This window comes from Lathamus discolor, chromosome 5, assembly GCF_037157495.1.
Source record: "Lathamus discolor isolate bLatDis1 chromosome 5, bLatDis1.hap1, whole genome shotgun sequence".
In the NCBI taxonomy this organism is placed as follows: Eukaryota; Metazoa; Chordata; class Aves; order Psittaciformes; family Psittacidae; genus Lathamus; species Lathamus discolor.
In genome coordinates, this window is record NC_088888.1 from 29065124 (window position 1) to 29078082 (window position 12959).

Here is a 12959-nt window from a genome sequence, read left to right on the forward strand (position 1 = left end):
ATGTGCTTCTGTTCACGGGAGAGCCTGTCAGAAAGGCACGGCTAGTGCTTTGTTTTATAGTCAGGCTATCTGGTGATCTGTAAAAACTGCTCTTAAAAAAACCCATTAGTGCCAACAGCTTCCTCCCTCTCTGTACATGAGGAAGCACTTAAGCAGAAGGGCAATCCTTGAATTCATAGGGAGAGGACACACTGCAAGCACTCCTACTCTGAGGAGAGCTGCTCACGCAGATGCAATTCTGGCAGCTTCTGGCATGCTATGAGGACACTATTTTACCTCCGCTTTTAATGGAAAGGATAAAGTGGAATAGTAATAATGGGACTGATAAATGAAAGGAAAACTGTAACCACATAATTATGTCAGAATCAACAGCCATGAAAAGAGAATGAAACTGCATTATGCAGATAGACATAACAGAATACTATTAAAGTCCTTTGCAGTGGCATGCCTGGCAATTAAGAGAGCAGTATTGGCAGCACACAGTGAAAACAGTGATAATGTATAGTTAAGAATGTTTGGAGACAAACAGTGCATAGAGTAGAGGGACAGCCTAGAACTGAATACAGGAGTGTCCTCAAAGATACCAGCATACAGGGAAAAAAACAAAGATGTTATTCTAAATAGACTGTGTGACTAAGATGTTGGGCATAGTTTGGAGTAATTCATATTTATCATGAAAATTAATTTACTGGCTTATCCATAAATGAAAGGCTGCAGTGCAGCAAGTGGTCTGTATTTTCCAAATATCCACAAATTTCCAGTTGTGCAGGCTAATGGAGGAATTCCGTATTTTTTTTCGGAATTAAATAAGCTCACAGAAATGTTCTGGTTTAGACAGTAAAAATAGTAGTTAATGTGCCTGTAGTTGCCACTATTCAGTAAATACTTGGGAATGAGATCGCTCAGGTGTGTATTCTTATGTATATGGTATTTCCAGGTAGGGGACCTGAAGAAGGGGTAACCCATCGAGTTTCTCACTGAAGTATTGGGATTTGTCATTTCATCTACCATAGAAAGAGAGTGAAGATTCAGTTCTATCCTTTGCTCTGCCCACTCTTGCAGAGCAGCTCTCATCTGCAGTCAGGGAGAATTGCACAGGAACAAGCTCAGAGATAACATCAGTGAGATTGAGTCTGCATAGACTTCACAAAAAGATATGCTCCACCAGGAACCACTCCATGTGACTGCAGACATCTCATCTAAGGGAACACAACCAGTGGGGATTTTTTTGATGTCAACAGATGATCATGCTGGAGAGTTTGTACTCTCCTTATTTTTTTCATCATGCCAGGCAGACTTCTGAGACATGATACAAAGAGACCTTGCTTGCAGGAAACCAGCATGGAACCTTTGCATAGTTATCTTACATATTATTTTCTGCCAGATGCATGCAGATTTTCTTCTCACTTTATTTTTGGAGATGGCAGAACTAGTGTGAAATGCAGATAACAAGAGGTCAGTAGCATTTGTGCCCAAAGCAGTGCCTTCCTGAGCTACTATAAAGCAAAGGGAGAGTGTGTGCATGGTTACACTTTAATTATGGAAGCCAGAAAATATGTTTATAAATGAAATTCTCTTAACAACTTAAGTATTAGGGATGTGCAATTAATGAAATCTCTGCCAGCACAAGATTTATGATGACCAGGAGACATGGTTTTACTTAAATAGAGAACTGAGACTTGTGTCCACAGAAGGCTAAAGCATTTAATTGTACTATGATGTCTATATTTACTTGGGCTATTTTTCCTCATACGTTATATGTGGGAATGTTAATGGTTACAGAGTACTTTTCATCAGAGAAGAGTATCATTATCTCCATTTTCACATGTGAAGAGACTGACACCCAGAAATTTGGAGTACCCTAGGTGAGACAGCAATTCCATTCCATCGCAATGGGGGAGTTAAGAACCTTTTCGTGTCCTAATTGGGCACAATATTTACTGGATCATACTGGATTTAGTAGCACAGTAATTTAGCAACTTATAGTATTAAACACTTGTTTTTTCATCCTTTTATTTTAAGCTGGAGGATCATACTCCTTCTTCACCAGAGAAATAACTTCAGTCCATTGTGCTTTATTCTGTCAGGACATGCAGTTCTGACATGCACCGAACATATAAGACTTGTTATCGTTTTTACCTGCTCTTGACTTTGAAGATTTAGCTTATGTGTTTGCCTTTAAATGAGTGCCATTAGGAATATTCTTGTAGTCAACAGTACTGCTGCTGAGCTCAAGGCACGCTTCTGGAAGATACCTCTCAGACACTCTTCTTGCTGCCTACTTTCACAGCTCCATCAGCCAAAACATCACTAATGATATGAACTTTTAATTTCACAGATGAAGGAACTTGGCATCATCGTATACAACTGTAGCTGCCTGGTCCTGGATTTACAAAGGATATTTGCCCTGTACAGCTCACTGAGATACAAGAATAAAATACCACCAAGCTGGTCTAAGAGACTATATGGAGTGTATGATACTCAAAATAAACTGACATTGCAGCTGAACGAGACAAAATCAGAAGCTTTTGTGTCGGTAAGTTCTGAAGTGAGTTGCAGAGAGGGAGGGGAGGGAAGAAAATTATTTAACCCACCAGATTTTTGGAAGGTCTAGAAATTTAACATCATCTTATTTTGCTAATACATCCTTTATGAAGAACGAAATAGTGAGACCAGTCTAGGTAGGTGTTAGCATCTACAAAAGTGTTACAAAGTGTCTTTTCATTGATAAAAGAGGTGATCACAGTTCCCTGCAGTAAGTCCATCATAATGCTGTGTTCTGTAAGTACCTATCAGGGACAAATTACCCTGGGAAGTAATTTCTGTGAAAGCAAATGTTTATGGTGTATACTGAGCCTGTTTCTCTAAATTGGCCCTAACTGAAGAGGATGCACATTACTGCTAAGTCCTTAACCAAAAGCAGCTACTGAAATTGAGATTCATGCGAGTGACTAGAAAATCAGCTACACTAGAGCTGTCACCTATATAAGACAGAATTTGTTTGATAGTCTCATAATGCTGGAATAACAGATCATTCTCTTGTCTGGGACAAGCTATTCCAACAGGTATACTTTTGTGGGGAAGTCTGTAACTGAAAGGTTTTGAAGAAGTTATTTGCCTTTTCTTGTGGTGCAGAATAGACAAATCACAATAATTATTTTCTTATTCTGATTCTGTGGCATTGTTCGCACAAGAAATTTGCCAGACCTGAAGATGCTGCAGGATTTCATTTGAGCACTGGTTTCTTTCCCTGTAATGTTTACCACTCGCATGCAAAAATGATAGGGGGCCCTTCAAATTAGGTTATTTGCACTAGCAGATAGAAGGTGAATGACTTGGGAGTAAATGATCTGTTGTTAATCAGACATCTAAAATGATACAGAATAAGCCTGATATCTATGTAATTTATAAACATTAGTTATTTTCACGCTGTTCCATTGAAAGCATTCATACTTCTGGAGAACATTATCTACTTTAGCTTTATTTTTAAACCACATTTTAAATCTTCTAAAATTCAAGCAACAGTCCCCATGGAAGCACTGTCTGTGTATGTATTTTTACTGAGAAGAAATGAAGCACTCCTCCACCTCAGCAGTGATGTAGCAAAACTGGAAAAAAAGTACACAGAGTGATAGCGATGATGAAAGATGTGAAGTGTCTTTCATTTTGGAGGAAATTACATGAGTAAACCCAGGAATATAATGAAGTTGCCAAAAGTTATTCACTGCTCTATATAAAGCAAGGGGCAAAACCCCATCACTTTATAGCCAATTCTGTCTAAACCAAGACATGTAGCACATCATTAAGTTGTACAGTCAGTAGTAGCACAGATGTTGGTGCAGATGAGTGGTTATACAGGGCAGGGTTTGTCTTCACCTGCTGGGAGCCAGGCAACATTCAGCTGTCCAGGATTTTTCACACTCCTACTATGTTATGAGACAGAGCTGGTTTAGAGTGGAAATGTGGAAGTGCTGAAGACAGCCATTATTAGCCATCTGAAAAGGCACATGCTTCCATTGATTCTGGAGAGTCTTAAGGACTAAGTTTAAATTAGGGACTGATTTTCAGGCAGTTAGCTAATAAGCTGTGAAATCTTCTTAGCAATCTGTAAGAAATGAAGAAATCCTGCTGAGAGCCAGTCCTGGAGGGGCACACAGTAAGGAAAGCTGGGTACAGCCAAATTAAGGAATCTGGGATCCTAGACAAAGACAGCTGGAGAGAGGCTCTACAAAAACTGCTCTTCTGCAGTTGCAGAACCTTTACTTCCTCCATGTAATCTGTATTTTCCTTTCGTGCGGGCAACAAAAGCCTCTTCTTGAAATTCCACTTCAGAAAAAACAGTACTCAGAAGCTCGATCAGTGAAGTCCAACCTCAAGAGCTACTTGCAATTTGTAGCCACAGCCAGTTGGGCTGGTTCTTCCTTCCTTGATAACAGGCTCTTCAATAAATTCCTGATCTGCTAGCAAGTTCTCTATGTTTGCCAGCACGCTGCTCTGAAAGGCAGCCCTGGACTTGCAACGGACTGGTTTGGTGGACGAAGTGTTAACTGCTGTCTGCTCCTGAACTAATGAGAAGTACAAGGTCTCCACAAGCCAAGCAGTTCACTTACTGCCATCATGGCCCTGCCTGTGCCTACCCAGAGCTGCACCATTCGCTCCCCTAAACCCACATTACCTCCCTTTTGGTCTGCCCCCCAAGCCAGCGGTAAGGCACAGTGAGAATAACAGCCTGCTTTGGCAGGTGAAGATCAAATGGGTATTTGATCAGAACAGCAAGTACTATAGAACTGCTATGGAGAAAAGTACTAAAATACTCAATGACCAAAAGGGGGGTTGGCTGTTCCACCGGGTAACAAGTGGAATGCTCAAACACAAGTTGTTACAGTGAGAGCTTTAACAGAAGTTTTTCTTTTAATTATCTTCTAAAGGTCGTTCACTTTCCAGTCTTTATATTGAATGCATCTGAAAAAGACAAAGCATAAGAATTCCTTTCTTCAGCTGTTCTGTAATTTAAAACTTCAAGAAAATATTAAGAGTGTAAGAACAAAATCTCCATGCAATAGCCTAAAAGTTTCAGACAATAGACATAAATTATATTTAACAAAATCACTGTACGCTTTGTCTTGAGTCGCAACTCATTCTTTGAAAACATATTTCACATTCAATATTTGTGATGTATAAAACAAGAAGCACAGCACACAGTCACTGATTTGTTTTTGTTTTGTTTTGTTTTTTTTTATACTCTGGAATCATGGTTTAGTGTTGCTTGGCAACACAGTCATCTCCCAGACTGGCTGATAAAACGTAAGAGGTTTTGGGTTTTTTTTTATTAGTGTTCAGGAATGGATCTGGAATATTGGTCTTGAAATCTTGCTACAGTTAAATTTTCCAGTATTTTTTGAACTTAGTTGTAGTAAATCCTTAAGAACACCAGTCAATGATTAGGAAACCAGTATGACAGACATTGTATTGAAAGATAGACGGACTGATCAGAACCCCAGGATCTGTCCCTAAAGCAAACACATCTACATCTGATGTAAACCTGATCTACATCTCAGCTACAACCCAAGCAGGTAACAAAGGTGAGGAGGTGATACAGCAGCAGGAAGGCAGTGGTCTGGCAGGTCCAGCTGACAAGGAAAAAGGGTAAGTGGCACCTGCTGTAGCTCAATAAAGTGCCTTTAACAACTTCTACTCCCACGAACTGTGTTGCTGCCCATAAGCACCTTGGCGGGGGGGTCCACTTCCTTTTTCCTGCTCAGGCAGAAGAGCAGAAGGTCCTGGGCCTCTCTTCTGCAGACAGGCGATTCCTGACAGCTTCACTTCCTGATACATTCAACAGCCCTAGACACAAAGCAGAAAAGCTGAAAGCTGGGATTGCCTCTTACCGGTGTTAGTTTATACCTGAAGATAGGTTTTAAAGATCAGTTTCTGGCAAAACTGCGGCATCTCCCTGTGACAGTGACTGAGCATGGAACTTTAAACAGAACTGACATAACAGACATAATTCCTGGTCCCAAGTGATGCATCAGGCTTGTGTGGCAAGCACACAGATATTACTCTAATAGTAACCAGTCCTGGGAGTCTATGGAACAAATTTCTCTGAAATATAACTTGAAGGAGAGTTTGTTTGATGACACTGGATGTTTTCAAGTTTGTGTCTTCCACATTTGACCCACAGTTACATCTAAATGATGAGGCTTTCAGGGGAAGTTAATCAAATACCTCTCCTTTGTACCTTTGAGTATTCTAGCAAGACAGTTAAAGGTATCAGTTAATATTCTCTACTAAAATAAATGATACTACTTGCCATCTCAAGAAGAATGAGAGGAAGAGAAAATAAATCACGTATTTTAAATGCCATATTTGAACATTTTCTTTCACAGAATTCACCTAAACTCTTCTGCCCAAAGGACAGAGTCCTGGATATTGAAGCTATATACAGTGTTATAGATGATGCAAAACAGTTTGTATACATAGCTGTGATGGACTACTTGCCGATCGTCATTGACACCAATGCTAAACGGTGAGTGTCTGTGTCCAGGACTAGTAGGTTCTCCTAATGCAAATATGGTCTGCTGAAGAAAATGAACCCACAGGGGATTAGTTACCACTGTGGGCCAATTTCTTGGGGCCCAATTCTGCTCTTATTGAAATCAGTGAGAATTCTGCCATTGACTTAAATGGGAGCAGAATTGGGACCTAAGAAGACGTTTCCAGTTCTGGGTCCTAAGCTTTGGATCTGCCTTTCGAAGGAGATCAGAAATTGTCTAGTTTGACCATCTGCAAGTGACCAGGACCCAGGAATACAAGAACCTTATACATGAATCCTGTCTCTTACACTATTATATTCACTATCTTGATACCACAGATGCTGGCATTTTATGAGTATCATACAGATATTCAATGAGAGAATGAGTGTGTGTTTGTGTGTGTTTAGAGAGAAATAATGGAAGTTCTTGTATACAACATGGGAGATGTCATTATTTCATTGAAAAAGGCATATAAATTCCGAATTCAGCATAGATGACATTTGAATTATATGACATTTTGGTTAACTGAGAGTTGCTAAAAACAAACAAAACCAAGTAATATTTAAAGACCCTGTTTATATAGACCATAAAAAAGTACTCATGGCCCAAAACTGGAGCCACAGTGTTAATAAACCATCCAACTCAGAAGGCAAATATCCAGTGGTCCCTCTGACTCTTATGACACAATAAATTGAGCATCTAGCAAAGCTCGCCATTCCATCCCTGTACTTCATCTGAACAGAGTTAAGTGGAACTAAACGTGCTTTTTTCCAGTTTTACATAATTAAAGATGTTTTGTTCAAATTTGCAGAAAAATAGCTTTAATTTTCCCAGTAAACTTTTTGCACAGCCTCTCTCACAGTGAAAGAACCATGGGTAGAGCTGCAGGAATTTCAGGTTCACAGTGTTCATCCCTCACATTTCTCCCTCATGTTGGAAATGATCTTACTAGAAGTGTTACAGTATTGCAGTTGATGTTATCTCCTACACTCCTCCATTCTCATGCTGGAAGCATTCAGAAATCTACTGGATTAAGGAGATCCAGGGAAAATGTGTGAATTCTTAACATTCTCCCTACAGCACGGCTTTGTGTTAGAGCCACTGCCACAGTTTTTCTACCTTGTCAGCTCCCAGTTCTCATTTGTGGGTTATTTTTTGGCATTATAGAGCTCAGATTTCATTAGGCCGAATGCCTTGGTGCTGCTGGAATAAAGAAAACGTGTTTTCTTTTGTCTCATTCTGCCTGTCCTGACCTGTTCCCACCAATGGTCAGGAACACAAAGCTAATTAGTGATTGTGAGAATAGCACCGTGGATGCCACCATCCCATTCATAGCAGAGTTTCTGCAGTCCTCATCAGGAAAAGGTAGCATCCTCCTTAAATGGCCCATTTTCATCTACTACTGAAGGATGCCAGCACCCTGTGTAGCAGAAGCTCTCCTTTTCCCAAGCAAGAAGTTACAGAAGGCATTCCAGTCCCTAGCCTGTATGGACTCAGTACAGAGGAAGAAAAGTCACTCAGGGAGGGATCCAGTGTTCCTGTTTCCTTACTTGTGTAACCAACAGTAAACCCTCCTTGTCCCTCTGCCTGGACTGGGTAAGCAGCACCCTCTAGCTGTAGCTCATCCTGAGAATCTGTGGCACGATAAGCGCTCCACTGCTCTCACAGTGACAGAGTAACCTTCCCCGCAACAGGCAGACAAGGTACCTGCATGTTGTGCAAGTGTTTTGGCAGCTCTCCATGCCCCTACACGCATGTAAGATGTGCTCAACCTCACGGTCTCCACAGTGACAATTTTGGTGCAGGGCAGAATGACACAAAAAAGGGATGCTGGCAGATCTGTTTAGTGAGAATCCCTTTAAATGAGAGCAGTATTCCTCCAACAGATAGAAAATGAAATTCACATGTGTTTTGTTTGCTCTATGAGGTCTAGACTTGGCAGTGTAGAAATCCAAGATATTTTTAAGTTCTCTGAACATATTGTATTCTCTCTTCATAGGTACTGGCCATATTTAGATGGGAAGATAAGAGAAGCGTTAGTATTACGAAGTATTAAAGTACGACTTCTCATAAGTTTCTCAAGAGACACAGATCCCCTTACTTTTAACTTTGTTTCATCTCTGAAAGCTATTTGCACTGAAGTTCCAAGCTGTAGTTTGAAAGTTGTAAGTATAATCCATACTGCTTTGTAATACATTTCCCAACCCCTCCCCTCCAAAACCCAAGAAAACGTCACAGCTGGGAGGTGTTTTCTGTTAGTATCAAAGCATTTAAATTTCATTAAATAACACAGGAAATGTAACGTAATGAACTGAATTTTTTTCCTAGTAGTAACAAGTACAGAAATTAAAACAAAACAACAGAATCATGCCAAAAGGCAGTCTGTGTGGTAAAACACTACTTCTGGTCACTGCAAAGCTAATAGAGTGAACCGTGGTCATCTCTTGTTTATGCTGGCTGATATATGTGACTGCACAAAAACGTGTTTTAGTTGGGATTCATGTAATTTTACTGTTCAGCTGTGTAAGCATCTACTATTCCTTTAGTCGAGTACAAAGTACAAGAAAAAATAATGAAGATTTTACATTAAATTCAGGCTACAGATCAGAATTGTGAAGACTAGAACCACCATTATGTGACCACTTTAGACATGCAATGCAGGGAAGCGAGAAATACCGTATCTGTTACATTTGTATTAGAGAAAAGAGTGTCTGGTAAGTACCAATTTAAACTTGATACAGTTCAGTTTAATGGAACTGAGGCACACTGGCAACCAGAAATCTTGGATCAATTCATCATGGATGAATTTCTTTTCTTTTTTTTTTTTTTTTTTTTTTGGGGGGGTGGTGGTGGTTTGGTTTTCTGTTTTTGTTTGGGTGGGGGTTTTTTTAATAACTGTCTTAATCTGCTGAATTATATGACTTCTTAAATTGACAATCCACTAAATCATTTTGACTTCTTAAAAGCTACACTTGTTAAAACAAAGTACTACTAGTGTTAGACACACAAAGTGATATTTATGCATATCTAGAAATAGGGATTTTTGTTGTAATGTACACTGTATTACAGGCTCCCTAGGTAAGAAGCAGCATAAAGTGTGGTTTTTAAGTCAAAAAGCCAATACATGGCTGACACTGCTTAAGCCACTTCAATTTTGAGTATTTTCTAGCTTGTTCTGTGTTTATCATCGGAATTCTATTTATGTATTTAAAATTATTTTTTATTTAAGTGCACCTAGTGCTCTACATAATCATATCCATTTCCATCTATTTGCAGCAGGTAGAATCTTTAGTACAGAATTTATCTCATCAAGAACTAAATGCTAAAAGAAAAAAAAACACAATCTAGACATCTACGTAGATATTCTAGCTAGAATATCTGCAGGTACAAAATACAAATACCGCTTCCAACAAAAAATGAGACTGCCCAGATTTAAACAGCTGTAAAGATACAGTGCACCTTAGTGATCTCTGTGCTGCACATCATGTGTTCCACACACTGGGTAAGTCACTGCCTTAAACAAGCCCTGGTATGAGTAATAGCCTGACACTTGGGAGTTGTCATGGTTTAAACCCAACCACAAACCTCGTTCGCTCACTTCCCCCACTTTTGCCCTCTCCTGATCCTGGAGGGACGGAGAGGAGAATCAAAAAGAATGCAACTCCCACGGGTTGAGATAAGAACAGTTGCTGGGGACTCCATACAGCTGCCTTCCATCTCTGACACTTCTGAAGCACTGGAGGGGCCCAGTGGACCAGATACTCGCTCATACTGTACCACACACACTGCCACTCATGACTGTCCAGCCTTGGGGAAGATCTCTTGGTCCTCCCATATTGTTGTCTAACCCCAGACAAGAAGCAAACCTGACTCTGCTTGACTTCTGAGATCAGACAAAATGGCTGTGGGTAGAACACGCTCTGTGTGTGTGCCAGCATGCTGATCCCCGTCACAATCAGCAGGCAGGTCCCAAGGGTACCCAAAGGCCATTCAAACCCTTCAGAACTCTCCAATGACGCTGCTGTGCTTGTCCCTGGGTCTGGTGTAGCTGCTGTGCCTGCCGGCTCTCCCACCACCAGCTTCGCTTTTCCTGGGTGCAGCTCTTCCTCCTCTGCCGTGCTGGGAAATGCTGCCTGGGCTCCTGCATCCTCCTGGGGCTCGGCGGGCGGCTGCCGGGGGACGCTCTCGGCCGCCGCGGGGCTCGGCTCAGCCGCGGAGCTCGGCCCCTCCGCGGGGCTCGGCTCCTCCGCGGGGCTTGGCTGCTCCGCCGCCTCCTCCCGCTGCTCAGCAGCCGCCTCTTTCCCGGCCTCCGGCCCCGCTCATATTACAAGCCATTGCCATAAAGTACAGTGAAACAAGAACCTTAGCCCAGGCCCCACACTTGATAAACACTAACACAGGGAATACCGGCTCTAAGTAATGTACTACATTCTGAAACTGTGAGATCAAGAGAAACAACTTCGAGAACCAATAAATCAGCACTGTGGCGACTATTAATCCAATCATCTCTGTCGTTATCTCAACCCTTTGTGCCCCACGCTGGGCGCCAAAAAGAACTGTCGTGGTTTAAACCCAACCACAAACCTCGTTCGCTCACTCCCCCCACTTTTTCCCTCCCCCTGATCCTGGAGGGACGAAGAGGAGAATCAAAAAGAATGCAACTCCCACGGGTTGAGATAAGAACAGTTTAGTAACTAAGGTATAACACAAACCACTACTGCTACCACCAATAATAATAGTGCTAAAGGAAATAACAAGAGGAAAGAATACAACACCTCAACGCCAGCCGACCAATAACTCGCCCCACTCCCCCCAGCCAAGCACCGATACCTTGTCCAACCCTGCAGTCCTTAGCCCTTCCGGGTAACTCCCCGTTACATCCTGGGCATGACGTGCTGTAGTATGGAATACCTCTTTGGTCAGTTTGGGTCAGGTGTCCTGTCTCTGCTTCCTCCCTGCTTCCCCTCCTCCCTGGCAGAGCATGAGGCTCAGAAAGTCCTTGGCCAGACCAAACATTTGAGCAGCAACTAAACACATCCACGTTATCAGCTCTCTTCCCAGGCCAAAAAATGAAAACACAGCACTGCACTAGCTACTAAGAAGGAGAAAAATGACTGCTACTGCTGAACCCAGGACAGGAGTTTATGGGTATCTGCTTGATTTTGGCTGAAACTGTGAACAGGCTTTTGCATGACACTCCTTTACTTCACAAAATATGCAAGAAAGATGAGTACTAGTTTTTAAAAACTCCATTTCTTTTGTATCTTGACATCTGTTCTACCTATGGTCAAAGTGAAACAAAACTGGGGTGCGGAGGAATAGGGTAACAAGGTGAAAACTAAACTTAAATCTTTCGAATTATTGGAAAATTCTTCTTTTCCTTTTTGGTTCTCCTTTGGGCATGAGCAAACATAAAGTGAAACTAAACTCTGTACAGAAAATACTGTCATGCAGACGCGTTGTATGTGTTTATACACAAGAACACTGAAATATTAAGAGAACTGTAAGTTACAAATTCAAACAAAGTGTTATGAATTAGCTATGAAACCTCTTCTCCTAAGCATTAATTTAATTTTAAAGCTCTAAACTCCTAAAGTAAGAATGGAAAAGATTAATAAAATGTTAGCAGAAGGTGGTATATTGGTAACACAGTACTTCTGCTGAAGGCACATGTTGGAGAATGTTAGGCTGTGCTACTTGATGCCAGTGCTGGTTCACTTGCTCATCTAAGGTACATGTGTGTATCATCTTTGTGAGGGCAGATGGGTTTCCCTGCTGGTATCTGTACTGTCAAGCACTAAATAGCTTTTCTGCTGTTGCTGGAGAGCACGTTACATTTTCAGTCCTCTTCTTTTCTTCCTGAATCTGAAATTTTCTCTTACAAAGTTGTAATACAAACAGAACACTAACGTATGATTTTTCAATTCAGCACATCTGCTGAATCTATTTAAATTCGACAACTCTAAGCTTATATGATTATTGTGCTTGACTATTTTCACATGAAGGTATGTAAATTTTTTGTGAATTCTCCTAACACTGGGAAGATGACAACTTGTTATGTTTTGGTTTCTAGCATTGAATACTTCACCCATTTGTCATTTTACACTATTCTTTGCAATATGAGTATTAATGTTCCTCATCCCTTTGTGAGTCCTGTCCTTGACTGTCGCCCTAGCTGCCCATCTAAGGGACACCCTAAGTGTCCATCGACTGTGCATGTGTGTTCACAGACACTGTGCATACCTGTCTCCACCCCCATTTTGTTGCACCAGGAAAAACATCACCATTTTCTTCTGGCTTTATCCAGAAATTCACAACCCTTACAGATCTCTGGCCTGTCAAGTACCCCTACTTTCTGTGCTGGGCACATGTTTGCAGCACAGTTCCTCAGGCACATAGTCTTGATGTTGTCCAGGAACTAATCCT

The 12959-nt window shown here is 41.2% G+C and overlaps 2 protein-coding genes across 2 annotated transcripts in view; one reads left to right on the forward strand and one right to left on the reverse strand.

Moving 5' to 3' along the window:
* The window catches only part of PLD5 (phospholipase D family member 5), a 168058-nt gene that overhangs the window by 150777 nt on the left and 4322 nt on the right, over positions 1-12959 (forward strand). Inside the window, exons 7-9 of the mRNA XM_065680165.1 lie at positions 2339-2536; positions 6387-6526; positions 8533-8698. Of these exons, the coding sequence (XP_065536237.1) occupies positions 2339-2536; positions 6387-6526; positions 8533-8698 (504 nt within the window). The remainder of the gene's footprint in view (positions 1-2338; positions 2537-6386; positions 6527-8532; positions 8699-12959) is intronic.
* The window catches only part of LOC136015941 (nascent polypeptide-associated complex subunit alpha, muscle-specific form-like), a 50984-nt gene continuing 40021 nt past the window's right edge, over positions 1997-12959 (reverse strand). The window contains exons 7-8 of the mRNA XM_065682591.1: positions 5727-5844; positions 1997-4962 (exon numbers count right to left, since the gene is read on the reverse strand). The gene's annotated coding sequence lies outside the window, so the exon portion shown is untranslated. The remainder of the gene's footprint in view (positions 4963-5726; positions 5845-12959) is intronic.